At 36.7% G+C, this 25,712-nt stretch overlaps 4 protein-coding genes across 4 annotated transcripts; 2 read left to right on the top strand and 2 right to left on the bottom strand.

Moving 5' to 3' along the window:
• The first annotated feature begins 423 nt into the window (after nucleotides 1–423).
• LOC128866392 (peptidyl-prolyl cis-trans isomerase-like 3) lies at nucleotides 424–1,342 on the top strand. The gene is made up of 4 exons (XM_054107090.1): nucleotides 424–532; nucleotides 603–839; nucleotides 889–1,007; nucleotides 1,057–1,342. Exons 1-4 carry the CDS (start codon nucleotides 530–532, stop codon nucleotides 1,181–1,183), a joined length of 486 nt encoding a protein of 161 aa, XP_053963065.1. The 5' UTR covers nucleotides 424–529; the 3' UTR covers nucleotides 1,184–1,342.
• Nucleotides 1,343–1,465: 123 nt separating this feature from the next.
• On the bottom strand, nucleotides 1,466–2,934 carry LOC128866390 (otefin). The gene is made up of 2 exons (XM_054107088.1): nucleotides 2,191–2,934; nucleotides 1,466–2,139 (listed from the first exon to the last, which is right to left on the bottom strand). The coding sequence occupies exons 1-2, from the start codon at nucleotides 2,830–2,832 to the stop codon at nucleotides 1,594–1,596; spliced, it is 1,188 nt and encodes a 395-aa protein (XP_053963063.1). The 5' UTR covers nucleotides 2,833–2,934; the 3' UTR covers nucleotides 1,466–1,593.
• A 335-nt stretch (nucleotides 2,935–3,269) lies between these two features.
• On the top strand, nucleotides 3,270–3,893 carry LOC128866393 (gamma-secretase subunit pen-2). Its single transcript, XM_054107091.1, has 3 exons — nucleotides 3,270–3,449; nucleotides 3,519–3,623; nucleotides 3,691–3,893. Exons 1-3 carry the CDS (start codon nucleotides 3,389–3,391, stop codon nucleotides 3,828–3,830), a joined length of 306 nt encoding a protein of 101 aa, XP_053963066.1. The 5' UTR covers nucleotides 3,270–3,388; the 3' UTR covers nucleotides 3,831–3,893.
• Nucleotides 3,845–5,233, bottom strand: LOC128866391 (transmembrane protein 177). Its single transcript, XM_054107089.1, has 4 exons — nucleotides 4,955–5,233; nucleotides 4,749–4,885; nucleotides 4,352–4,671; nucleotides 3,845–4,289 (listed from the first exon to the last, which is right to left on the bottom strand). The coding sequence occupies exons 1-4, from the start codon at nucleotides 5,125–5,127 to the stop codon at nucleotides 3,948–3,950; spliced, it is 972 nt and encodes a 323-aa protein (XP_053963064.1). The 5' UTR covers nucleotides 5,128–5,233; the 3' UTR covers nucleotides 3,845–3,947.
• Nucleotides 5,234–25,712: the final 20,479 nt, after the last annotated feature.

Raw genomic sequence — 25,712 nt, forward strand, 5'->3', positions numbered from 1 at the left:
CGCAATACAAAACAAACGAACTAAACAAACAAACTAGAAAAAATTATGTGTTTGTGAAGATTCAGTGAATGGCTTAGTAATATTGTGATTTGTGAGATTTAAACTAATCAAACTAACGAAAACGAAGTGCCGTATGTTAAATTGAGAAAGCTCAAATTAATATAGAGCCTCCAAATGCAGTTTGTTTGTGTATTGTCGTGTATTCTATCATTCTTGGCTGTCAGCACATAATGAAACAAGGCGAATTTATTCTTTCTTTTCTACTTTGCCGTGTCAATCAAACATACAAAACAATGTGGGTCTAGTGACATCACCTTTAATAAATGCACCTTGGCTTACGCTACTCAAATAGTTTGTTCAAACCGGAATTTCACCTTGCCGCTTGACTAGTGACTTCGTGCTTTAACACAAAGTGCATCCCTGTAACTTATTTTGTAATACTTTTTCCATCAGTACGGCATCCTTAAATAATGCGAACGTTTTTTTTTATAAACACCGTCTGTTTTTAGTTTTTGTACATAATTTCGCAATGGTAAACAAGTTATAATTTTAGTTTGCGTATTATTACAATACAAGTATTTATTTTGTTTAATTACTTTTAGTCCGTTACATTACATACAGACGTGGGCGACATTAAAATCGAACTTTTCTGTGAGGATTGTCCAAAGGCATGCCACAATTTTTTGGCGCTTTGTGCCAGCGAGTATTACAACGGATGCGCGTTTATTCGGAATATAAAAGGCTTCATTGTGCAAACCGGTGATCCTACAAATACTGGCAAAAATGGGAAATCAATATGGGGCGCAAAATTTGAAGATGAATTTAAGGACACACTTAAGGTGAGTTTTATATTTAAAGGAAAACTAAGAGTAAACGATTTATTTACAGCATTCCGATCGTGGTATGATATCAATGGCAAATAATGGACCCAATGCGAACGCCAGCCAATTCTTCATTACGTATGCGGCGCAACCTAATCTAGACCTGAAGTATACACTATTTGGAAGGTTAGTGAAACAATACCTTGTGGCTCAACAATATTGAATTGTTTTTCAGAGTGATAGATGGATTTGATGCGTTAGATGAACTGGAAAAACTGCCTGTGAATCCTAAAACTTATCGCCCGCACGTTGAGAAGAAAATTAATAGTGTCACCATACATGCGAATCCTATAGCGGGTTAAAGCCAGTCGTAAGGAGTTTAATAATATTCTTTCCTAGTTCTATGTGCTTCTAATTTTGCATTACGTTACCACGTTGGTACGCAAGAAAATTTACTGTTAATATGAAGAAACATAAAAAATAAAAAAATGGAGACATGAAAGATTTATTTAAAAAGTTAACTATGTAAAGAAAATTATTTCTAAAATTCCTCCCAGTAGCAATTGCCAGAGTTAATGCGCTGAGAAACTCAATACGAACCTTTTGAAAACCTTCAACTTTAGTTAAAATGCCAAACAGTGATATACATTGAAAAGGAAAGACATTTACTACAAGAAACATTTTAAAAGCATTTTTGGGGACATGCGAATTGAAACTTTAGACATAAATGGTTTCACGGACAAAATATTTCAATCGAAAAAATTACATGAACTCATTGATACAAAATAACATAAATCAGCGCCATTATCAGAAACAGAGTCGCAAGGACTACATAAAGCCTTAAGTTATACTTTCGGTCCAGTGCAATGAGCAATTGACGAAAAGACTCGGCAATGGAATCCTTTGCTGGACGTCGTCCAGTAATTTCAAATCGTTTTGCACGTTGTATTGAACGAGGCGATGCATAGTCTTCCCCGAACTCAGAGGTTCCAAAAGCGCTGGATTTACCAAGTACCGCCCCTTCAGATTTGAGGCGATTCAAATTGCGAGCAAAATTGCTCAAAAATGGTGTCTCGTAATCTTGTTTCTCGGTTTCCTCATTATCATCACTTTGCTCATTGTAAAGAGGTGTAGCCTTTGAAGCATATAATAGTGTATTTGTACTGTAGCGCGAAATGGCTGGCACTTCTTTCTTCACTCCAATGCTGCTCTGCTGTGTAAAGTTGGGGTGCAAGCTATAGCGTCCAATGTTTGTATTTATTTGAGGTTTGTATACTTCCCGCGATAAACTCTCATACGTTAGATTGCGACTGGGTAACTAAGGAATAAGGGTTTAAATATGTTTTATTAAATTATAACAAATTCATACCTCAGGAACTTGAGCTAAAGGCTTAGATATCCCTTGACTATACGATGTGGTTACCACGCCCGTCTTTGACAAAGAAACTGATCGCGATGAACGTGAGCGTACATTCTTTTCATCTTGTGCTGCCGGAACTGGCTTATCTCTTTGTTCTGCCTGCTCAGCAGCCAATAACAACTCACTATCTTCTTCATCACTCTCAAGTATAACAGGATTATAGATCTTAGCCGGTTTTGACTCCTTTTGTGTTGGTGGAATTTCATATTCGCGGGTTGATCTTCGACGTGCGCCAATGGAAGCCGGCACTATCGTTTCAGGTGCTTGTGCTTGAATTTCAGTTGCTTTCTGTAATTCAGCTGTTGGCGTTCCCGCAATTGTTCTCCTGCCTGCTCCCCTACTCGGAGTACGTCGCTCAGAGTCCACTTTTACATCTTCCTTAATCTCGGTTGTTTTAGAGACATGTATCGTCTCACGACGCGGAGTCTTCTTTGGTTGCGAAGTTGGCGAACCAGATATCGAAGCGCGCAATTTTTTTATCAATGTATTTCGGCTGGAGTCCGTGACTGGCACATTAGGCAAACCATATTGTAAGCACTTTTTCCGTATATCTGCGTTGCTCAACGACTCTAAATTATCTATTTCGGACATTTTAGCGCGCTAATTACTACTTTTAACCTTTCAAAACGTTCGCTTCACTTTTGCGCGTTTAAATATTTCACCAACGCCGTTTCACGAAGACCAATTAAGCACAAATGTGAAAAATGGTGATCGACCATTGATGCCACATTGATCATATTAGTTTTATCTGTTTCGAATTTAGATGTTAAATAAATTGTTAAATAAAATTTTCCGTTTATGTTTATAATCCATTTCAGTACTAAACGGATAATTTAAAGTTTTTTTTTCGTAAACAAACCGATTCATAACTCCTGCTACGTCAGCCCATCCGCTGATTCTGTCAAATTAGCTGAGAGCCGGCTAACGGGCCTATATTGGCCACACCCATAAAAATCTTTTCACCATGCAATACATCAATGCTTTTGAAGGTTGGGCAACGCTGCTATTGCATTTTAATGACAGTGCATCCAATACAAATTAATGTTTATAACCAGCTGGACAGTTGTCATCAGATTAAGTTTTATTTGCCTTGTGCAACATAATTTCGCTTTACTAGTATTTTATATTATTGTAAGTCTACAGAATTATGGATATTTCTAAGGCTACAAATGAAAAAAAATTGCAGTTGTGCCGAACCTATTTCAGAGGTAAGTTAATGACAAATTCAGCATTCCAAACAATCTTTAATTTGGACTTACTTTTCTACTTATACTCAGCTGGTTGGGCGTTTTTGCCATTTGTATGGACCATCAATGTGTGCTGGTTTTTTAACGAAGCATTTCGGGTGGCTCCTTATCCTGAACAGACAAAAATTAAGAAATGTAAGAGATGTATATCTATTCCATCCACATTCTAAGTTCAACTAATTTCTGAAAAATATGTTTTCAGATGTGATCTTTTCGCTGATAGGCTCACTGGTTTGGGCAGCCATTCTAATCAGTTGGATTATAGTATTCCAAACAAAACGTGCGGAATGGGGAGCAATGGCAGACTATATGAGTTTTATTATACCATTGGGAAAAGCTTAATACCAAAACACCAATTCAAGCTATTGTGTAAATTTTCTTTAAAGTCAAAAACAATATTCATAACTATAAGTTTTTCATATTAACAAACACATTGTGCACTTATTTGCAAAAACTATATTAATTCGTAACTTCCGCTGGTCCTTTTGAACTTTGTTGAAGTTCTTTCAGTTTTTGTTCAAAATAGGCTTTATGAAATGTCAGAGGGAGTGACTTTTGCCGAATGAAGTAATTCACATTTCCTTTTGCGGTATAAGTATCGTCACCAATTAATTCGCGCAGTGCCATATTTTTCTTTAGAAGTTTATCATAGTAACCCGATCCGGCTTCGACGAATTGAGGACCCAAACTGCATAGCTGCTTGTCGATTTCTGTGTCATAATTTACTTGATTAAAGTCTTTCATAAAAGACCAAGAGCCAATACCAAACAAGCCCAATATTGAGTACATAACAAGACGTAACTGAAAAGAAACGCAAATTTCAATCTCTAGAAAGTCTAACGAATTATAATACAATAACTTACGCTGAAAGGTCCCGCAAGCAGGTTCATTCGCATATTTAAGTAATGACCAATTGTATACACAGACAAAAAGGAAATACTTGGAAACAGTGAATTCAACAAAACTCGGTGCGTTTGCAATTGCAAAATAGATTTACAAAAGCCAAACAATTGCTCATCTTCAGTCAAAACTAATGCGTCTTGCAGTAATTTTCCAGCATCTGAGTTCCATTGAATACTTTGATCACGAAAACGTATATCCTGTCGATTTATTTCCTGCTTTTCAGAAAAAGCATAGTTCACGGGAACTCCTAATGCAGCACCAAACCTATACTTGGTTGAACCTGTTTCATGCACAACCACAAAAAAAAATGTAATCAAATTATGAGCATCTCGAGGTAGAAAGTGGAAATTTAAATACCTGCTTCGAAGAGATCGAACCCGAAAACGGTAAAAGGTTTGATAATTTTACGTTCAAACTCTGGTAACTGTAGTGTGTCCAATGCTCTGTCTAACCGTTCTTTCACCTTCTCAGGTACCGGACGTGGAATACCATTTCTAAAACAGTAATTTCAAAGCCCACATAAACACTCGCAGATTTTGAAAGGAATTTCGTTTCTAACTTACAGATAGCATTGCACGAAATCCTTGTAGTACTTCAAACCGAATGTATGCGGCAAATAATTAACTACGAAAAGCCCCAAAGTAGTAGCGCCGGTGGCAAACACCACCACATTGCGTCCAGTTGGGGTTTGAAAAAAACTCATCAAGCCACGTTTTAGCGTCGGATCCTTTCTCATTTTTATTTACAAATAAGTAATTAAATAAATACTAAAAATTGTGCCGGAAAGTTATGAATTATAAAAGTTGATCTAGGCAATATTTTAACAGCTGATTAAAAGAGTACAAAAATTCCTCAATTGCATAATTAAGGTCCGATAAGCTGTGTTTAGCAGTCTTAAAAAGTTAATTTTAAATTTGTCAATTTTTTTTTTAATAATATATTTTTATTATCATGATGGAAAGCCTTTACTAAACAGAAGAATGGAGGGCTTCTGTTACCACCTTCGGCCCGCTTGTAAATAATACAATAACATTCATATATAAAGGGTTTTCCAATAACAGGTGTTATTTCGAATAGCCCGATATTTCGGTAGATGTCACTTTTGAAGCTGTCATTTTTTGATATTTGACAAGTAGAAACTATGCCATTAATAAAAATGGAACGATACACGATTAAATAACGCATTGAAATTATTTAAATTCACTATAAAAATTGTGAAAATATGATAGAGACGGTTGGTAAAACTCGAACATTTTTGGGTCATCGTGAAGCACCTTGTTGGACCGCAATACACAAATTGGTGAAAAAATTCGAGCTGTTGGGACAAATTAGAGATGTGAAGAATAAAACCCATGCACGTCGCTCAAGAACAACCAAAAATATTGCTGCTGTAGCCGAAAGTGTTGAAGAAAATCCAGGTTTGTCCATGCCTCGTCCATTCTTTGGAATTAAGCATTCCACAAACGTCATTACACCGTATTTTGCATAAAGATTTGGGTCTTAAGGCTTATAAAGTCCAGTTAGCACAAGAACTCAAGTCGGCCGATCATCAACAACGTCATGTCTTTGCTGATTGGGTCGTTGAAATGCATGAAAATGATCCGGAATTTCATCGAAAAATCATCTTGAGTGATGAGGCCCATTTCCACCTCGGTGGCTTCGTCAACAAGCAAAATTGTCGGATCTGGGGCCCAGAAAATCCAAGAGTTATTGTTGAAAAACCTCTCTATCCTCAACGTGTGACTGTTTGGTGCGGTTTATGGTCCGGCGGAGTCATTGGGCTTTACTTTTTCGAAAATGAAGCTGGAGCAACAGTTACGGTGAATGGATTGCGCTATCGAAAGATGGTTCACGATTTTTTATTTTCAACAAGACGGCCCTACGTGCCACACAAGCAACGAAACCATTGATCTTTTACGGGAATAACACCTCTTATTGGGAAACCCTATAGATATATGCCATCTACCGAGTGTAATTTTAAGAGTTTCAGAACTTAAAATGATTAGGCAAAATAGAATTAATATTGGAATAGGGTACGGTACCCTAGACAGGGCTAGTTTAGTAAGCTCTGGCCCACCGTAAGGGCCCTGTCGAACCCGTCGAAGCACGGTGACAAGGTAGATATCACCTTCAACGGTTGTACTTCTTTGGATTCGAAGAGATGCGCGAGCTATTTTAGCCGGCAAGTCATACTGCATCCTCCGGCACTACGCTTGTGCCATCAGACTGCTGCACAAACTGACGAGCAACAGTGCGCCTCTTGTTTTCACCGCAAAGCTCCTAGATTTAAGACGGCTATCAGTTTTCTTACGCAGTTATTTATTTTCAATGCGACAATGCGATTTCAATTTGAAATCCGATACCTATAAATTGAACACACTTTACAAGTATTATAGTAATATATATTGTTTTTTACTATATATGGTATGCTTTACTATGGCATAGCTACTTTCCTGATATTGGAGCAGGTTAAACTAATACATATCCTGTCCTGACATACTCAACACATGTATGTCCGGTATATGAAGATACGCCCCCAACCATCCATTCACATGTCCCCTTAAACCTGATTTTCTAACACCTTTTCGCTCTGGACCCGCCCCATCGAAACAGAATGTTTCCTGGGCCTACGTTCGATGAGATTGACAACGATGACTGATGGCTTCACGGCGCTTAACAGGGCTTTGTAAATAGTTACAACACAAAGCAATGTAGTAAACTCAATATACATAGTAACACCACACTTAAATTAAAATCTTTGTTTTGGTCGTACCTAAATACGAGGTGTGTTCAATAAATAAGGTGAAGGTTTCAAATTTCGCTGACTACGTACATTCGACTTTCGATTATTATTTTTTATGGTGGTACACTCGTCTCGAAGATACAGGGTTTGATTGAAAAGCGGAGCGTCTGCCAAGCGATCAACCGAATCGGCTGGTGGGAGAAACCACTAGAAACCGCTCCTGGTTCGCTAGCAACAGCGGTGCAGTCAACATCGCTCCGCGCGTGAAAGCTGTTTTAAAAGTGTGTTAGGATTTTGAGTGGCGAAGATGCAGCGATCGTTGGAGCAACGTTACTCGATCAAATTTTGCGTAAAGTTAAGCAGTTTGTACCTCCTTCGGCTGAAAAACCGCGTCGCCCGGATTCGGCCCGACCTCGTCAACAATTGGACCCTTCATCACGACAATGCGCAGGCGCACACCGCCTTCCTCTGCACCTCTGCATTGGCCAAGATGGGGGTTCCTGTGCTTTCCCACCCTCCCTACAGCCCAGACCTGTCCCCTCCGGACTTCTTCTTGTTCCCGCGCCTGAAAAGAAAGCTGAAGGGGAGACGTTTCGACTCCATCGAGGCGATCCAAAAAACTGTGACAGCCGATGAGTTTACAAAATGTTTCCTGCAGTGGAAGGACCGCTACCAGCGGTGTATTGACGCTCAAGGGTCCTATTTTGAAGAATATTAATTGCATAAGCCAAATGGTTTAATAAAACTCTTTAAAAAAAAATAAGGCTCATTGTTTCACGGTTTTAGCAGTATAGTCTCAATTAATTTTAATAATGTTTTTTGAAAATATAATTCACTCCCTTACAAAAACCATATGAATCCAATTGTCAAACAAAAAAAAATTACAAACTTTAATCAGAATGCTCGACATCTGTTTTCTTATATGGACGAACACACCCACCACCGTGGGAAAAAATGGTCGAAAATCAATGCGATTCTTGAGCCACTTGAAGCTTGCACCAATATTCCAATGGGCTATAAAACTGGATAATCCAAAATTTTCTAAAATACTGATTCAAAAGTGTGACATTTTTTTGAACTTTTTTAAATTTAAATCAAAGATTTATGTGGCGTTTAAAGGAGAATGAACTGTATTTTCATGAAAAATTACAATATTAAAATTATATAAGAAAGCATTAAATTGTCTAAATTTGTCTAAGTCCCAGTGTTATTATTATTTAATAGTGTTATAGTTATTTAATGCCCTGTATATGGCATTCTTAACCCTGTCACAATTTTTTGAATTTGTTTTAATTTGAATCTAAGATTTATAGGAAATTTGTAGGAGAGTGAACTTTTCATAAAAAAATCATTAAAATTACTCCAGAAAATCAACTGATTCCTTCAAATCCATTGAGAGCCGAGTAGCGGTTTGATGTTGGCCACACTTTGGCACTTTGCTAAATAAGAGCGTAAATATCGGACATGGAAAAGATTTCGAAGCGAAATTAAATAAAAAACCGGTCGAACCGAGGAACTGTTTACTGAATTGCATAAATACGGGAGTATCTACGACGGAAGCGAAGAGTAGGAGTTTAAGTGCATTTAAGGTAATTCGAGGAGGATCTATTATCATCTAGTGGGACAGAGGATGTGGAGTTGTGACCCCTGTGCGATGAAAAATACTTTGTTGAACTCAGCGAGAAATGCGTAGGCCGATACAACTGGAATTAAGGAAAAAACATTTTTAGGTACATACATATGTTTTTATTTCTGACCTTAACACACATTTAGTTGTCCTATATTAAAATTGTAATTAAATAGTTAATAATTGTAATAAAAATTGTTTTATTTCTTTAATGGTTTCGACATTAAAATAAATGATTATGTCAATTGGAGCCATAAAGTTTTACGTTCGTCAATCTCAACTAAAGGTGAAAAATGCCTTAAATATGACAAAGATCAGCCTCCATAAATGACAATCAAAAGGAAAACAAATAATGAAAATGTTAGTACATAAGTCAAGACGAGTGTTGCAATTTGTTCCGATCAATTCCTACTGAACGCCTTTTGTTCACTGAATCAATATCGCAAAGAAGAGAAGTGCGCAAAAAAAAAGAAAACAATTTTGTCATCTCTCTGCTTGAACGCGAATTAGTGTCGCAGTTGCAAATATTTATGTAATGAATCTACCAACCCTGCGATCAGATCGTTCACTGCTGATCCTCTTCAATTTGAAACTGACAACTTGCAACCAAATTAAAGAGAATAAAGAAGAAAAACTTTGATCATCACAAAGCAGGCGGAATATACATATGCACATACATACAAACATACATGCATACGTGTGTATATAAGAAAGCTTTGTTTCGGTGTTTGTGCTTTGTATAGGCGAAATAATCGCGCGCAGAGCTGTCGCAGATTGCGACACGCCGCCGTGCCACAAAGTCGTACAAATAACACCATTGTTATGTCACTGCAGTGTCGGCCAGTCGATTGGTAGACAAATGGACAGACAGACGGACAGACAAATGTGAAACACCTCTTCCCACTCGTCGGCACACTCTTACAATTCCTCAAACTTCTACTCAAATCTGCTCTACTCTGACTTTATTCCGATTTCCTGAGCACTCCTGCCGCGGTCGCCTCTAAGCATCCGCTGCACAGACGATGCGATACGACAAGATGTGATCCGATATGACATTGAAGTGCATCGTTCAGATACTTGGCGCATGTTGAACAGCAGTAGACGACAACACAACGGCAACAGCTAGCGACAACGAAAATCATTCCAACAACAAAATGCCCCACAGAGGCAGCGGCTGTGGTTGTGGCAGTAAAATCGACTAAGCTTACAATAATACCAACAACAATGAAAACAAAAAGATAGTTAAAAGAGAAAAAAGGGACTCTAAAATTCAATAACAACTACAACAATGGGAAAAATAGCAACTACAAAAACAATAACAAAGAGTGCGCCAAAGTCAAGCAAATATGAACATATTGCCTTACCTGATGCGGAGCCAAAAGGTGAGGTGGGTTAAGGTGGTGGTGATTTTGAGTGCTGTTCCGTAACAACAACAAGATGAGCTTGCGGAGAAACAAACCAAACCAAGCGGCAGAAAGGTGTGTGCGACACACACTGTTGACTTTTTTAAAGACGGTTAGTGCATATGTGTGAGTGCATGCGTTTGTCGGGGGAGGGGGGGACAAGTACCTACTAATGTATCATGTAAATATACCCCAGTGGTTCTATGACTGTTTGCAGCTTGAACAAGGGACAAGACATCTAGCGTCACGCATTATTTATGCTAATCATGGGTAGTCTAATAGTGTCGATAACAAATTGTTGATGTATGACTTTAAATTCAAATACCTATTGTAATATACTTATATGTGTATGTATATTTCGCGAAGGACGAATTTGATTTCTTCGTCCAAGCGTGACCTCTCTCTGGACGACCATTTTAGCCTAAGCTATGTGTATATGTATGTCACTGTGAGAATAAATATTTTGCAGACTCAGTTTAAAAAAATACATACAAAAGTTACAAGTTTTGAAAAAAAGATATAATAGAAGTCGAAGTGGTGCTGAATGTAATTATATCCCTGTAATTATATCTTAAAATCAAGAGAGGTGATTTATTGGTTTCGCACCTAGACGTTTAAGGTAACTGGGTGCTCCTTTCTTTGACAGTCTGGGGCAGTGCGCCAACTTAAATCCCGTCAATATTCTCAATTACATTTACAGCTCTGGCTATTGGAGGTCTCATAATGGTACCAAAACGGCGCTTTGGTGCTACTTGGGGAGTGCCACCTATCTACGTACCACTATAAGTATTTATAAAAAATAAAAAAATAATAAAACAAAATATATAAAAAAAAAAAAAATAAAGAATTCATTAAGGAAATAATTTATTAAATTAAATTTATTAATTAAACTGTTTTTTGCATTTTTTATTATTTTAAATGAATGCAATTCAAGACCATGAGGCGTTTTTCCGAAAGCTGTTTTTTTTGGCATCCATGTGGGACGTGGTTCAAAATCCACTACATCAATAATTTTCAAATTTTGCACAGGTTTTCTTCACGTCATACATCAGGTGCCCTTGGTTTTTTAACTTCCAAATACCTCGGAAAATTCAGAATTTTGTTTCAGATGATTCTATTATTTCAAGTTAAGATGTATACCGTGAAACAACTTCTCTTTGAGTCAGCTCCAAAAGTACACTGTCACTTGCTCAATTTTCAATATGTTCAATGAAAATTTAAGAAAATATTGTTTAAATGTTGCATTATCTTTAAACCATAGGATGCTCCAACTTGGACTTCTAGGAATTGATAATGGAAAGGAAACAGGAATATGAAGCACAAAATGGTTCGCATCGATTTAGTATACTTTCTGAGCCTGTTCCAGTTCTTAATGCTGGGTGTTGGCAAGCCTCTTATTGTTCGCTTATTTCGCATATTCCGCAGAAACAAATAAAAAGGCCGACAGCGTTGGAGCAGCGCAGACACCACTGACTGGAACACTGCATTAATTGTGCGACAAATGTGTGTGCGAAAATGCATTAATATTTTTGTCATCCGCAACACACCATTTGTCGTTACAGTGCTGTCGTTTTTGCTCTTTTCTCTATTTGGTTGTTGTAGTTGTTTATGTTGTCATTGTTACGGCAACATCGTCTATCCTGCATCGCTTTTAACGTAATCCCATCGATCTTAACATATGTTTTTGTGTGCAAACAAGTATACATGTGTAAGTGCAGGCGTATATGTGCATGTGTATGTGTGGACGAGTATGGCTGTAGGATACGCACAGAAGTATATCTGCATAGAATTGTGCATGGTGAATGCATAAAAGTACCTATGCATATGTATGCACGTTTGTGAGTACGCTTTTTCGAATTTTAATGGCGCTGATCTCTGGTTTTGGCGAAGGAAGCTATTTTTAAGTGCTGCGGATTTGTCATAAATGTGTGAATAAATTATTATAGCGAACAGACGAATGGACGAGCTACATATGTACATACGAATATTTCACGTGTGGTTAAAATGAGTCTGAAAGTAATGACGTATGCACACATTTGGAAGAGGGTTTTTAAATTTTAGTTTTTAGTTTCTCCACTTTCGATTTAATTTGATAGAGATGTACGCTGCATGGCCTCGTGTGCCAATGTTGTCTCAAACCTGGTGTTGTGAAAGATTGTTCGAGCTGCAAAACTAAATCACTCATTCACAACGGTGCGCTATTGTTTTCGAATGCGGATGATGTTATAATCATCAGCCACAACATTCGGGCTTTCAGAGCTACCTTTTCTGAGCGCGTAGTGAGCCTGAAGTTGAACAAGAAAAATATGAAGTATCTCAAATAAACTGCCGGTTTCATATTTACTCACTCCATGGCACTCACGAAGCTGTTGACATGAAATTGAGTGAGGCTACGTGCGAGGAATAGGAGAGTCTTCTCATAAAAAATGTTATCTTCAGCTGGGCAGGTCATAACTGTAGTAACTTTTGAGCATAGGGCCTATTCTATCAAAAGTGTTATGTTCTCAATGCAATTTTCATCTCAATCAGATCGTAACGAATGTAGTTGAATTTTGTATTATTTCATCAAGAGTAACTAAACATTTTCAGGACAGGTACAAGATGGACTTGGCTTCACTTGGTGTTTCTAACTGGTCCGGACAGCACGAGAGAAAAACGACTGGTGCGTCTTGTAAATCTAAAATCGCTTAATCAGTTATTGCGCCAATCAAGAAGAAGAAGAATTAAACATTCTATATTTTATTTTTGTGAAAATTCATTACTGACCGCATTGGAGTAATATTAATTAATCTGACTGGCAATCATGATTTTCAACCATCTTCAGCTCCCTAACGGAGTTTTCTTAACCACCGCCATATTTCCTTATTGCAAATGGCTGGTAGATGCTAAGGATTAAGGGGTTACATCTAGTTAGAATTTTCAAAAAATCGATTTTTTTTTAATTTCATTTTTGTAATGTACATATATTTAAGTAAACACTATGAAAATTTCAAGTCATTCCGAAGATTATTTTTGAAGTTATACGCATAAATGTAACGACGCGTCAGAGCACTTTAAATTAGCTTTTAAAACTTTAACCTTGTTTTTCTCAAAACTGTGTTTTGAAAGTCGGTGACCACGATTTCTCGGAAACGGCTAAACCGGTTAGTCTGAAATTTTTACACCGGCTTCTGAACTATATTTTCTAGTACTTAATCGAAGCTTTTTTAAAACCGATAAACATTTTTTTGTTTATACACAATTTAAGGCCAAAACTATTCCAAAAAATAGATTTTTTTTTTTTTGAGAAGCCGCCATTTTGTCAATAAATTTTTTTTTGCTTATTCCTTCGATTAATTACAAGAATATACAATACTTTAATCAAATCCGTTTGGTTTTTTCATTTCAGATAATCCACTTCGGAGATATAGTGGTCACCGTAAAACGTCTTTTTTTGGAGGGGTTCCTGGAAATCTGCTGTAGCAGCTATAAAAACTGTTATTCTTGCAAATAAAATTTTTTTTAAATATTATTCAAAGTTACCATAATATGTGTACAAAGGCTTAAAACAATTAATTCAGAAGTTTTCTCAGGAAAATTTTTTTAAGAACCTCATTTTTCAGGGCTTCTAACTAGATGTAACACTTAGCACTTCGAACTAATATAGATGTAACACTTAACACTTCGAAGCTATAGTTTAATATCTCCATAAATACTTTGACCATAAAGATCACACGAAAATGTAGGACAATTCAAAGTAAAAGTAATATAAAAATGAATCATTGAGGACCCAATGTCCCGTCTGGCTCGGAGGAGACCGATAGCACTGAGAACTTTCTCTGTGAGTGTCCTGCCTTTGCTAGAGCAAGGCTATGAGTTTTGGGTTCCGTTATCGTGAGAATGAGTAATATTCGTTCTCTTAAACTGGAGGATATTTACAGATTTGCCATAGAATCTGGAAAATTCTCTCTACCTTTATCTCTGTCTCTATTCTTCCCTATCGCTTTCTCTGACACTATTCTCCTTCCTTCCTTGACTATCTACACTCTTTCCAGAGCTCTAAATACAGTGGGCTTTTTATCTTGAGTGTTTTAGGAGTCACCAAATCTCATGGTGCTCCTTGGCTCGACCTATTCAAATTACAATTTCTATTTCAATATAAAAATACTGATAAAAAATGTGCATTCTTAGTATTTCTTTATTATTATTATTTATTAATATTTAAAACACAAACTACATTTTCCTCATTGGTACTAAACCTTTTTTAAATGAATATTTACCAAATTATAATAAAAGATAAAGCGGTTGTCAAAATAATAGCATCTCAACATGTTAACTACTTTTCTTTTGTTTTTTTAATGCTCATTAAAAAAATTATTTTATAAAATGAAAAAAATTGGCAAATTTCATGAAAATTTGAAGGTTTTTAATTAAAATTTGTAGCACTTTTTTGTTTGCAGTTTTATAGCATATTAAATTATTTTTATATAGAAGAAAGTGATGATGGGGTTCTCTGAAGATGATGCCATCTTAGGACTTTTTTTGCAGAAGCTTCTGCATCCATACGCTCGACGTGCCCCAGCCAGGGCTTAACTATGCACGGCGGTAGTACTTATAGTTATTGCCAACACGAAGAGGACCGACGATGGTTCCGTGTGTAGAAGTCACGTAAGTGGGGAAAGTCCCTGATCGCCATTCAGTTGCGAGTGGCCAGGTCGATTCTTCTGTCCAAGCAGCTCACAACTTCCGGGCTTAGCCCAAGTATACTATGGGTAGCTTCCAAATATCCTCTTGAGAGCAAGCTAATGTGAGAAGACGAAGCAATCTAGGATATCTGGTTGTGTGCGGGGTTTGGGAGCTGCCACACAAAAATTTCGATTCCAGTGAAGACCAACAGCACTGCCAAAAAAAAAAAATGATCGAAAATCAATGGAATTTTTTAGCAACTACAACTATTTTTGTTCGATGATCAATCGCTGCATAACACTCACGTAAATGATATTGCAAATATAAGGCAAAATTTATCACCAAATCGTTTATGTATAACTTTTCTACTAAGCAAAATAAAAATGATTTTGAGTAATGAAAATCTTTATTTGGACCTTCAGCGCCCCGTTGCTTGTCTCTTTGATACTGCAGTTGTCTAGTCACAAGTGTCAAATATGATAGACGCACGACGTCATTTGAAAAAATTATCCTATCCTCTGATAACAAATTCATATATATTGAATAAAATGCGGGACAAAAGCAGGACACTTGGAAAAACGGTACGCTTTCTTATTACAAAATTACCCTGGACAGGCGATTGAAAAACTGTATGTCCTGCAAAAAACAGGGCAGATAGTTTACGTATCCATAACACAACGTGGCTTTATAAGGCATTGGTTTTATTACCAAACCAAAAATCTTTCAAGTCATATCCAATTGTGCTCTAAAAGAATTGTGGTTTTGTAACCACATTCCTGCCGACTGAGGACTACTACGACAATAGTACTGTTGCCCCTTTCCCCTCTTGGGGCATACAGCCTCAACAACAATATCAATAGGGCCTGCCAACACTGGCTGCCAAAACGGCCACATTCGTTTGAAAAAGTCCTTTTTTGTTCAATTTTAAATTTCTTAAAATGTATTAAATTAATTTTATTAATATAACAAATTGTTAAAGTGGAATAACAGGTTTGTTTCCTGAGTCTTTCGTTCAGTGCAACTAATGCCACAGTTCAGGCAGCTCCCTTGGTCACTTTAAGTGGCCACTGACCACAACTGATTACTGTTTGAATATCGAAATAAATATGCTTTGGCCATCAATTGAAGGCGATGCTCACTATTTTTTTATTAAAAAAGTTTAAGTTTTTAATAAAAAAATGTGTGTCAGGGGTATTAAGCACAACCCACCACAAATATGCTTCACAGAGTATAGATATACATATGGGGCATTCTTTCTCAACGGGAGACCCCTATCCATCCAAAAATGTTTTTGACCTAGAGAGTTCTAATAGGGCTTAAAATTTAGCTCTTTTTATCTACTTTTCAATGCAGAGTGGCCAAAAACGAAATTCAAGATGGCTCATTTAATATGGCTAAAAATGTAATCAAAATTCATTAAATTCATTCTAATAACCTATGCCAAAAAAATTCATTTCAACGGAAAGAGTTGTACGAGGTCTCAAAATTTAGCTAATATAGTTTACTTTAAAATACAAAATGAAAAATTTAAAAATCCAAGATGGCGGCCACAACATGGCGGCTAATTTTTTAAAACTACTCAAATTCACTTAAAATTTATTACTCGGGGGTTTTTTGGGTCGCTGATTACAAATCTGGTGTTAGATTTCCAAATTTCAAAATGGCGGACGGACATCTTGGATTTTTAAATTTTTCATTTTGTATTTTAAAGTAAACTATATTAGCTAAATTTTGAGACCTCGTACAACTCTTTCTGTTGAAATGAATTTTTTTGGCATAGGTTATTAGAATGAATTTAATGAATTTTGATTACATTTTTAGCCATATTAAATGAGCCATCTTGAATTTCGTTTTTGGCCACTCTGCATTGAAAAGTAGATAAAAAGAGCTAAATTTTAAGCCCTATTAGAACTCTCTAGGTCAAGAACATTTTTGGATGGATAGGGGTCTCCCGTTGAGAAAGAATGCCCCATATATATTCAAAGTTTTGTGCTTACATATAATAGATTTTTAAACCTAAAAATGTTTAGTAAAACTTTTCATATATATTTATGATTCAAAGTATTTTCCCAATAAGTCAGTAATAGTGACTAGTGACTGCTGTCTAAAAACCGCATTAATTCCGTAATAAAAATTTAAAGAATTCTAGAAAAATATTATTTCTCGAAAAAATGCGGCCAATCAATCTTTCTCACGCTTTTCGTATAAAAAAAAAAATATTGTACTTACGCATGTGTGCTGTTAAAAAATTATTGAAATGTAATGGAGCTGATGAAAAGAGCCAAAGTGTCAATGCAAACCGCCATCAAATACAAGAAAGTGTCCACTTTAAGGCGAGCTTATATCGGTTTGTCGCCGATTACGCGTGTTAATTGCACATTTACAAATGTTTCCACATAAATACATCTCCATGCGTAGTTACAGCTGTGCCTTTGTAAATACTTAGACACTATAAAGCCCTGTAAGCACTCACGTACATTTCTAGTCTAAAAGCAGTCAAGCTATACAAAAAAAAAAAATTAGAAACTTATCAATTTACACACATACGCATGTATATAAGTAGTAGTGTGTATTCATATCCAAGTACGCGTCCACATGCATGCCTAGGAATATATTAATACACGTACACACATACTATGTGCAACCACACTGAGTGGCAACAACAAATTTATGTCCATTTGGCATTCGAACACTATCAGATTGCATGACAGTTCCCAATTACTTTTGCCTGCGAGTCAATCGTTCATTACAAACCGATTTGCTTACAACTGTCTCTTTGTCTCCTCCCAGATCGCATTGGCAGCGCCGCCGCTCAGCATCTCACTTGTAACTATGGACAAGTGAACATGGCTATGCTACATACATACATACACATACTTGTATTTATGCCTTGCTAGTTTATTGTGCAAGCAAATATGCGTAAATATATTTGTAAGTCTCTAACTATGCGGGGATTTATTTATGCATTCATATGCATGCAAGGATTCAACTTTTTCAACTAATTTCGCTGCAAATTGAGAAAAAACGCACTTGGAAAAGTCAAATGGAAGATAATAAAATAAAATAAAATCTGCCACAAGTTACATTCAAACATATCTACATGTGGAATATAAACATACATATAGCCTTTGGAAAATGTATTGCATAGCGCATGTCGAACTGCAGTTTGGTCGGCTTGTTCCAAATACCCAAAGCCCAGTTGAGGGCGCAACCGGCTGTCGTTTGTAAAACGGTGAATCTCTTTGCTGGCCATGTGACATCTACGAGCATTGCGTGCGTTTTGCCGGCTTAGTAAAATTATTGAAGAGCCATAAAGTTGGCTGGTGAAAATTTCAAAAAATAAAAACAAAAACAAAAAACAAGAAATCGAAGTTTTGTTTTTAATAATTTTTTAGCTTATGCAGAGAAATGGTAAGGTTTTTGCTGAAATTCATATTAATTTTATTTCGAAATTAGCAACCTAACCAAGAATAGCTCAGTGAGGCTTCGCCTTCAAATAAAATGCAGTCGAAAAATTAGAAATGGTTAGTATTCAATTTTGGAAATTTTCGACAGCGAGCATAACTTTTTAATATTTACAATGTTTTCCGAGCTAAACTTCTGTTGATATTTTTTTTATGTATTTCAATTGCTAACCAAATCCATATAAATCAAACTTTCAAATCTTATATAAATTCTGGGAAAATTTATAAAATTTTCATCTAAATTAGAAAATTTCTGTTCTTTTTTGGAAAAAATACGAGTTTGTAGTTTTAAAGCCCATTAAACGTTCAATTAAAAAAAGTTTTTTTTTAGATGACGACTCTTGTGGGGTTTTCATAACAACTGTAATTTATAAAAACTGGAATTGATTACTTTTATTTTTTTTCGCTAATGGTTTTATGTAAAGGATTTTCCCAAAGAGATATTATTTTGATAAATGATGGGATGTTTATTTCATTATAAAGAAGAAGGTATGCCATTAGTAGTGGAAAATAACATCAGGCAAATGACCACCACGACCACGCTAACAGGACAATATCCTTTCTATGAAATTTTCCATAACCGAATTGCAAACCCTATGTGCTCGATAGCCTCACGAATTCCATCTTTGAGGTCTTGAATCGACCCTGAGCTGTTGGCGTAGACCTTCTCTTTCACGTGGCCCCAAAGAAGAAAGTCACAACCTCCTCTGCGAGAGATAACACGATCCGGAAACTTTTCCCGTAAAAGATCAATGGTTTCGATGCTTGTGTGGCACGTAGCACCGTCTTGTGGAAAATAAACGTTGTCCAGATCAATACCATCCAATTCCGGCCAATACCTGTTATTGTAAAACTCTTTATTATGTTGCTAGCATTATGCCGACTACATGTTGCGAGTTTTTTCATAGCCTGAACATAGTACAATTTTGTCGTCAAATTGGAGTGGAATTTCAAGACCAAGAATTGTATATGGATTTTGACAGCTATTTCAAGTGAAATGTGAATAGAGTACTATGCTTAAGCGGTCTAAATAAACCAGTCTGACCAATTTGCGGTACCAACGATTTCACAATCTTACACTTTTGGAACCATGAGATGAAGTCAAATCAGAACTGCCATATTTTAAAACCAAAAACCATCGGATTATCTTCGAAAGGCAAATGAAACATATTTGGATATGGCCTGGATTTTTTTTGTAGCCAGTAAAGTAAAGGGTCCGCCATATAACTTTACGGAATTAAAAATGCTATAAAAAAGAAACTACTCAATATTTTTCCAAACTGTTTTTTTTTTATTTTGAAGTACAATCCTTCCGTTTAATGATGGAACACAACTTCATTCATATGACTGCCTCGGCTAGCCATGCACCATCCCATACGATCGGTCCAATTTTTCAACACATTTTCGATTGTATGCGGCTGTATTTCAGCTATGACATTGCTTATGTTGGTCTTCAGTGCATCAATTGTTGCTGGTTTGTTGGCATAACACTGGTCTTTGACGGCACCTCAAAGATAATAATCCAACGGCGTCAAATCGCTGCTCCGATATCAGAATTTCGGCTGATAATGCGATCTTCGAAGACAGTGCGCAAAAGATTGATCGTAGCATTCGCTGTGTGGCAAGTAGCGCCATCTTGTTGGAACCAAATGCCACCAATATCCTCCTCTTCAATTTATCGGAACAAAAATTCGTTCAACATGGCCCGGTAACGCTCTCCATTGACGGTTACGGCCACTGGTCGCTCATTTTCGAAGAAAAATGGACCAATGATGCCTCTCGACCAAAATCCGCCCGAAACAGTGACTCGTTGTAAATGCATCGGCTTTTCTTCGAGTGCGTGCGGGTTTTCTGAGCCCCAAATGCGGCAATTTTGCTTGTTAACATACCCGCCGAGATGGAAATGAGCTTCATCCGAAAAGATGATTTTTCGGTAAAAGTCTTCATCTTCTTCAAGTCGATCCCAAGCCCATGAAGCGAAGCGAAAACGCATTGGGTGGTCGGTCCTTTGAGCGTATACACAACCATTTTCGTTCAGCGGAAGAATAAAACTAATTTTCTGTCAAATCAGATGACAGCTAAGTGTTACCATTCTTCAAATAATACCTAGTTCAAATCCGTAACGATGGATGGGCCCTGTAATTATCTAATTTTGATTTATTTCTTATTATTGTATGAAATTTATAATTTTTATATGACCTCCAAACCTCTAAATTTTCATTTCTTAACGACTAAGCAGCCTTAATTTTGTTCAACAACCATTAAAACTCACACTCAGATAACCTTTGCTCACACTTCAGGCAGCTGCATTGGCGCCTCGTCGCCAAGTCGCAATAATAGTAAAAAATATATGCGGCAGTTATAAAAGCAGAAAATTCAAGAAGCAGTTAATAAAATGCTCCTTGTTTCTTGTAAGACTTGTAAATTTCGCCCGAAACTACCCAAACTGTTATGACAGCTGGAAAACGCTCAGGTGTTGAAAGTAACGAATTTATGGCTTAGCTGTGCCACACTTTTGCTTTCTATCGAAATCCTCATGCCATGAAAGTACGTGAGCACACATTTGACGCCGTTGAGTGACTAACTAACTGACAGTCACATTTCATATGGCGCTTGCGTAACAAACATTTGGGTCGCTATTGTCGCAGAGAAAATCAAAAGCCCATAAATTTGATTTAAAAGCAAAATGTGATAGTAAAAAACGACAGTGCGAATATATGTATATATGTACACTCATGGGCTATAAAATAGGTGTGTGATATTTGTACCAGTTTTGGCTATTTTACTTATCCTTATCTTTTATTGGTAATATAGTAATACAGTATTATTAAAAGCAATGTCTTTATTTATTTATAAATTCTGCATTTTAATTATTTATACAATATTTAATTTGAATATATAAATACATAAAGAATTAAATAATAAATTTGTAGCAATAACAGTGTTGTTTGTCGCAGCTCATAATAATTAAACTATGCAATATGAAATTCTCTATAGCATAAGGCTGAGTATATAAAACAAGTTAGCATTTTCCTATAGTCACCATTAAGTACATCTATTACTAGCGGACCCGACAGACTTCGTTCTGTCAAATAGATTTTGAATGTGGCAGTTTATACCTTCTGCTCAAATATGAACGAGACGGTATCAATAAAACGGTCCGCGGATGACATATGGCAAAAATAAATTTTTTGTTTTTTGGTAGGACTGTTATAAGCTTACATGGCAAATTTCAACGTGATATGTCACATAGTTTGTTTTCTGTGCTACTGTAAACAAGTCAAGCTCGAGTGTGTTCTTCAAATTCTCTTTTATGACTTCAATTGTCTCAAAATGTTTTCCACGGAGCGGCAACTTGAGCTTGGGAAACAGGAAAAAGTCACATGGAGCCATTTCAGGCGAATACGGTGCTTGCGGAACGTTATTAACATTATTTTTGTTAAAATAATCGCGAACAAGGCGTGATGTGTGAGCTGGTGCATTATCGTGATGCAAGAACCATGACTTGTTGTCCCACAATTCCTTCCTTTTAAGACGAATGTTCTCGCGCAAACGCTTTAAAACGTCTAAATAATATTCAGCGTTAATGGATTTTGCAATTTGTGCGATTTTCAAGCACAATTTCCTTTACTTTTCCGATGTTTTCGTCGTTTATTGATGTTGCTGGACGACGTTCATGAGGCAAGTTTTCAACCGATGTACGGCCCTCTTTGAACGATTTGTACCACTGGAAAACACGTGCACGCGATAGAGCAGAGTCCCCATAGGTTGTCTGCAACATTTTTTAAGGCGTCTGAAGCCGAAATTTTGTTGGAATAACAACAACTTGAATTTCCATCGTTAAATTCGAAGAACACACTCGAGCTTGACTTGTTTACAGTAGCACAGAAAACAAACTATGTGACATATCACGCTGAAATTTGCCATGTAAGCTTATAACAGCCCTACCAAAAAACAAAAAAATTATTTTGCCATATGTCATCCGCGGACCGTTTTATTGATACCGTCTCGTTCATATTTGAGTAGAAGGTATTTCGACCTTAAGACGTTTTTACTTTGCTGACCCTCACAAGCCGCCCTATCGTCATGGTGAAGGTTCTGCTCAGGAGAATTAAAGAAAAGGGTCAGCTCGGGTGACGTGAGAATCGCCGCTTCCACGAACTTTGGCCGCCCTTTTGGGACCCACTAAAAACCCCGACTGGGATGTTTGCCAGAGGGCTTCAAACTAAGAGGGGAACTTAAGGTTCAAACCTGATTGAAAAATAATCTAAAGGGATAGTGGGAACCTAAAGGTGACAAATATTTATAAAGTGGGTGCTTCAATGGCAAAACATAGGGATAATTAATTATTTATTATAATTATTATTATTAACATAGGATTAATAACCGATATAATAAAGAATAATGAAATAAAACGTATATAAGTATTTTCAGTAATCGATTTATTGTAAATCAAGTGAATCATAATTATTAACAAAAATCTGTTTTATTTTTATTGTAGTGCTTTATATCTTTTTATTATTCTTTTGTTATTCTTCAAATACATATGTTTATCTTTTGGTATTCTTAAAATATGTTTGGATTTGTTCAGCCTTGCATGATTATTCTTAGAATTTACTTACCTATTTTTATTTATTATTTGAGAATGAAATCATTCCTTAACTCGTTCTGAAACTAAAACAAAAGAAAGAATATTGCGAGATCAATCAAATATATAGCACTTACATTTTTTGACTTTTCAATTTGGTCGGGTTCACGATATTATCACTTTTGTGTGAACGCATTAGATTCTCCAACGCGAACACGCACACACATACGAACGCGCAATATTTGTATGGGAAAAAGAAAAAGGGCCGTTTTAGGGGTTTCCCGGAAATTATTCGGATTTTTCTCGCCGTACAAACCATTCTCGGACTTCCAGGAACATTTTAAAAATGAATTGTTAAGATTGGTCCATGCGTTGTTGAGTTATGCGTTTACCAACACATTTTGCGATTCATTTTTATATAATAGATTTCGGCTTCATTTAGCTTCGCTACGTTTAGTACCGGGCATCTTCCTTCTTCACTTAAATTGCAAAGGTTGTAAATTTTCTGAGCAGTTCCATACTTAGTTGCATTTACCTTTAGTAAACCACATCTTGCTTTGAAAATTGTCGTATTGTCAGCTAGCATATCTTCTTTAATATATGATTACCTTTTGAGTAGTCTAATTGTGCCTAAACTGGCGCTTGACTGATTTTTTGCTATGCCATGTTCAGATCTTTTAACTTCATTTTGGTAAGAATCTTTGGCGATCTTGCTAGACTGTAGCGGAGATGTTTTCTTCAAACGTCAGGTCGAACTCCATTCCCATGTGGTTCAGATGCTTAAGCCAAAATACATTTTTATTTAATATGTCTTTTGTTAGTTTGCATGGGAGTCTGTTGTAATTGTATTCATAAATGTTTTTCCAAATATATTTCATGTGTAGCTCTAAAGAATATGTGCGGCTATCTTCTACGTTAGTTCTAGTGTTTTTGCATAATACGGGGGGAACTCGGGTAGTTTAAGGATTCTTTTAATGAAGTAACCTGGAAGTGTATCTACTTCATCAAATAAGGTATACCCCCACATTTGAGCGGCGTAAGTTTGTATAGCTCTGCATACAGCTTGGAACAGCTTCCGTTTTGATTTTAATGAAATGAATGACTAAGAAATCGCTCATGTGCAATTAATACTAGTTTTAGCTGAAGTATTTCTTTCTTTCAAGTGCTTGCAGGACGTCATTTTGTGTGTGACAATGACACCAAGATATTTACTTATATATTCTGGCACCACTTTGATTTCTTCACTTTGGCACCACCGTTTTTCTGCCTGGGAAAGTCATCCACCTCTTCTAAAGACAATCATCTTCGATTTATTTGGGTTTAGTTCTATACTCCTTACAGCGCAGTATTTTTCCAGGTTATTACTAATGAATTGTATCTATTAATTTTTGTAAAAGCTTATCTGTATCTTATGAAAATTTTCAAAATTCTGCTTTACTTTTTCCTTACTTTTTATTCAGAATCCTCAAAACAATTTTTTGTATGCTGAATGGGCTATAACTGAATTTTGCCATATAAAAAAATTTCAGAACGTTTGGAATAAAATACGTGATACTGCCAACAAAAAAATTGTCAAAAACCAGCGGTATTTTGCAGCCACTTACAACTTGCACTTCACTGCACTAAAATTGAATGAGCTATAGAACTGCATACCAAAAATTATTCTAAAAATTCGACTGGGATTCGCAACAAACTATAATGTCTTTATTAATGAACCTTGGTGGAGAGGTTAGTGAGGTGTTAAGGAACGCTCTTTATAACTCCAAATTATTCGGGAAATAATAATTTTGCAATTATTTGCCTTCAAAATGCCCTCGGGAATGTCACTATAATTTGCCACATTACACTATATATTTTTTTACACTTCACTAAAATTTACTAATCGGACTATGAATAAGTTCGTGCGGTTTTTTTCGAAATTTGAAACTTTATTGACGTAAAATGGTTACAAATTTAATATTCAAAATATTGTCCATCGCTTACTACTACTTTTTCCCATCTTTCTGGCAATTCACGGATTCCCTTTGTGAAAAATTCGGTCGGTTTTGCCGCAATCCACGAATCGATCCATTTTTTGACTTCATCGTAATTACGGAAGTGCTGGTCAGCCAGGCCATGTTGCATCGATCGGAAGAGATAGTAATCGGATGGCGCAAGGTCTGGACTATACGGCGGGTGGGGTAGGACATCCCATTTGAGCGTTTCTAAGTATGTTTTGACCACTTGTGCAACATGTGGCCGAGCATTGTCATGTTGCAAAATAACTTTGTCGTGTCTATCGGCGTATTGCGGCCGTTTTTCTCGCAGTGCTCGGCTCAAACGCATCAATTGTCGTCGGTAGACATCCCCCGTAATCGTTTCATTCGGTTTCAGTAGCTCATAATACACAACACCCAGCTGGTCCCACCAGATACACAGCATAACCTTCAGGCCATGAATATTCTGCGCCGACGTCGATGTTGAAGCATGGCCAGGGTATCCATACGTTGCCCGACGTTTTGGATTGTCGTAATGGACCCACTTTTCATCGCCAGTCACAATTCGATGCAAAAAACCCTTTCTTTTGTGCCGTTGAAGCAGTTGTTCGCATGCCATAAAACGGCGTTCAACGTCTCTTGGCTTCAATTCATACGGCACCCAATGGCCTACCTTTCGGATCATTCCCATGGCTTTTAAACGTTTGGAAATGGTTGATTGATCAACTCCCAAAGTTTTTGCAACCTCTTCTTGCGTTTGAGCCGGATCTTGATCGAGCAATTCCTCCAATTCGGTATCCATGAACTTTGGCGGCGCACCCTCGCGTTCTTCGTCTTCCAAGCCAAAATCACCAC

The sequence above is a fragment of the Anastrepha ludens genome, chromosome 6, assembly GCF_028408465.1.
Source record: "Anastrepha ludens isolate Willacy chromosome 6, idAnaLude1.1, whole genome shotgun sequence".
Classification (NCBI taxonomy): Eukaryota; Metazoa; Arthropoda; class Insecta; order Diptera; family Tephritidae; genus Anastrepha; species Anastrepha ludens.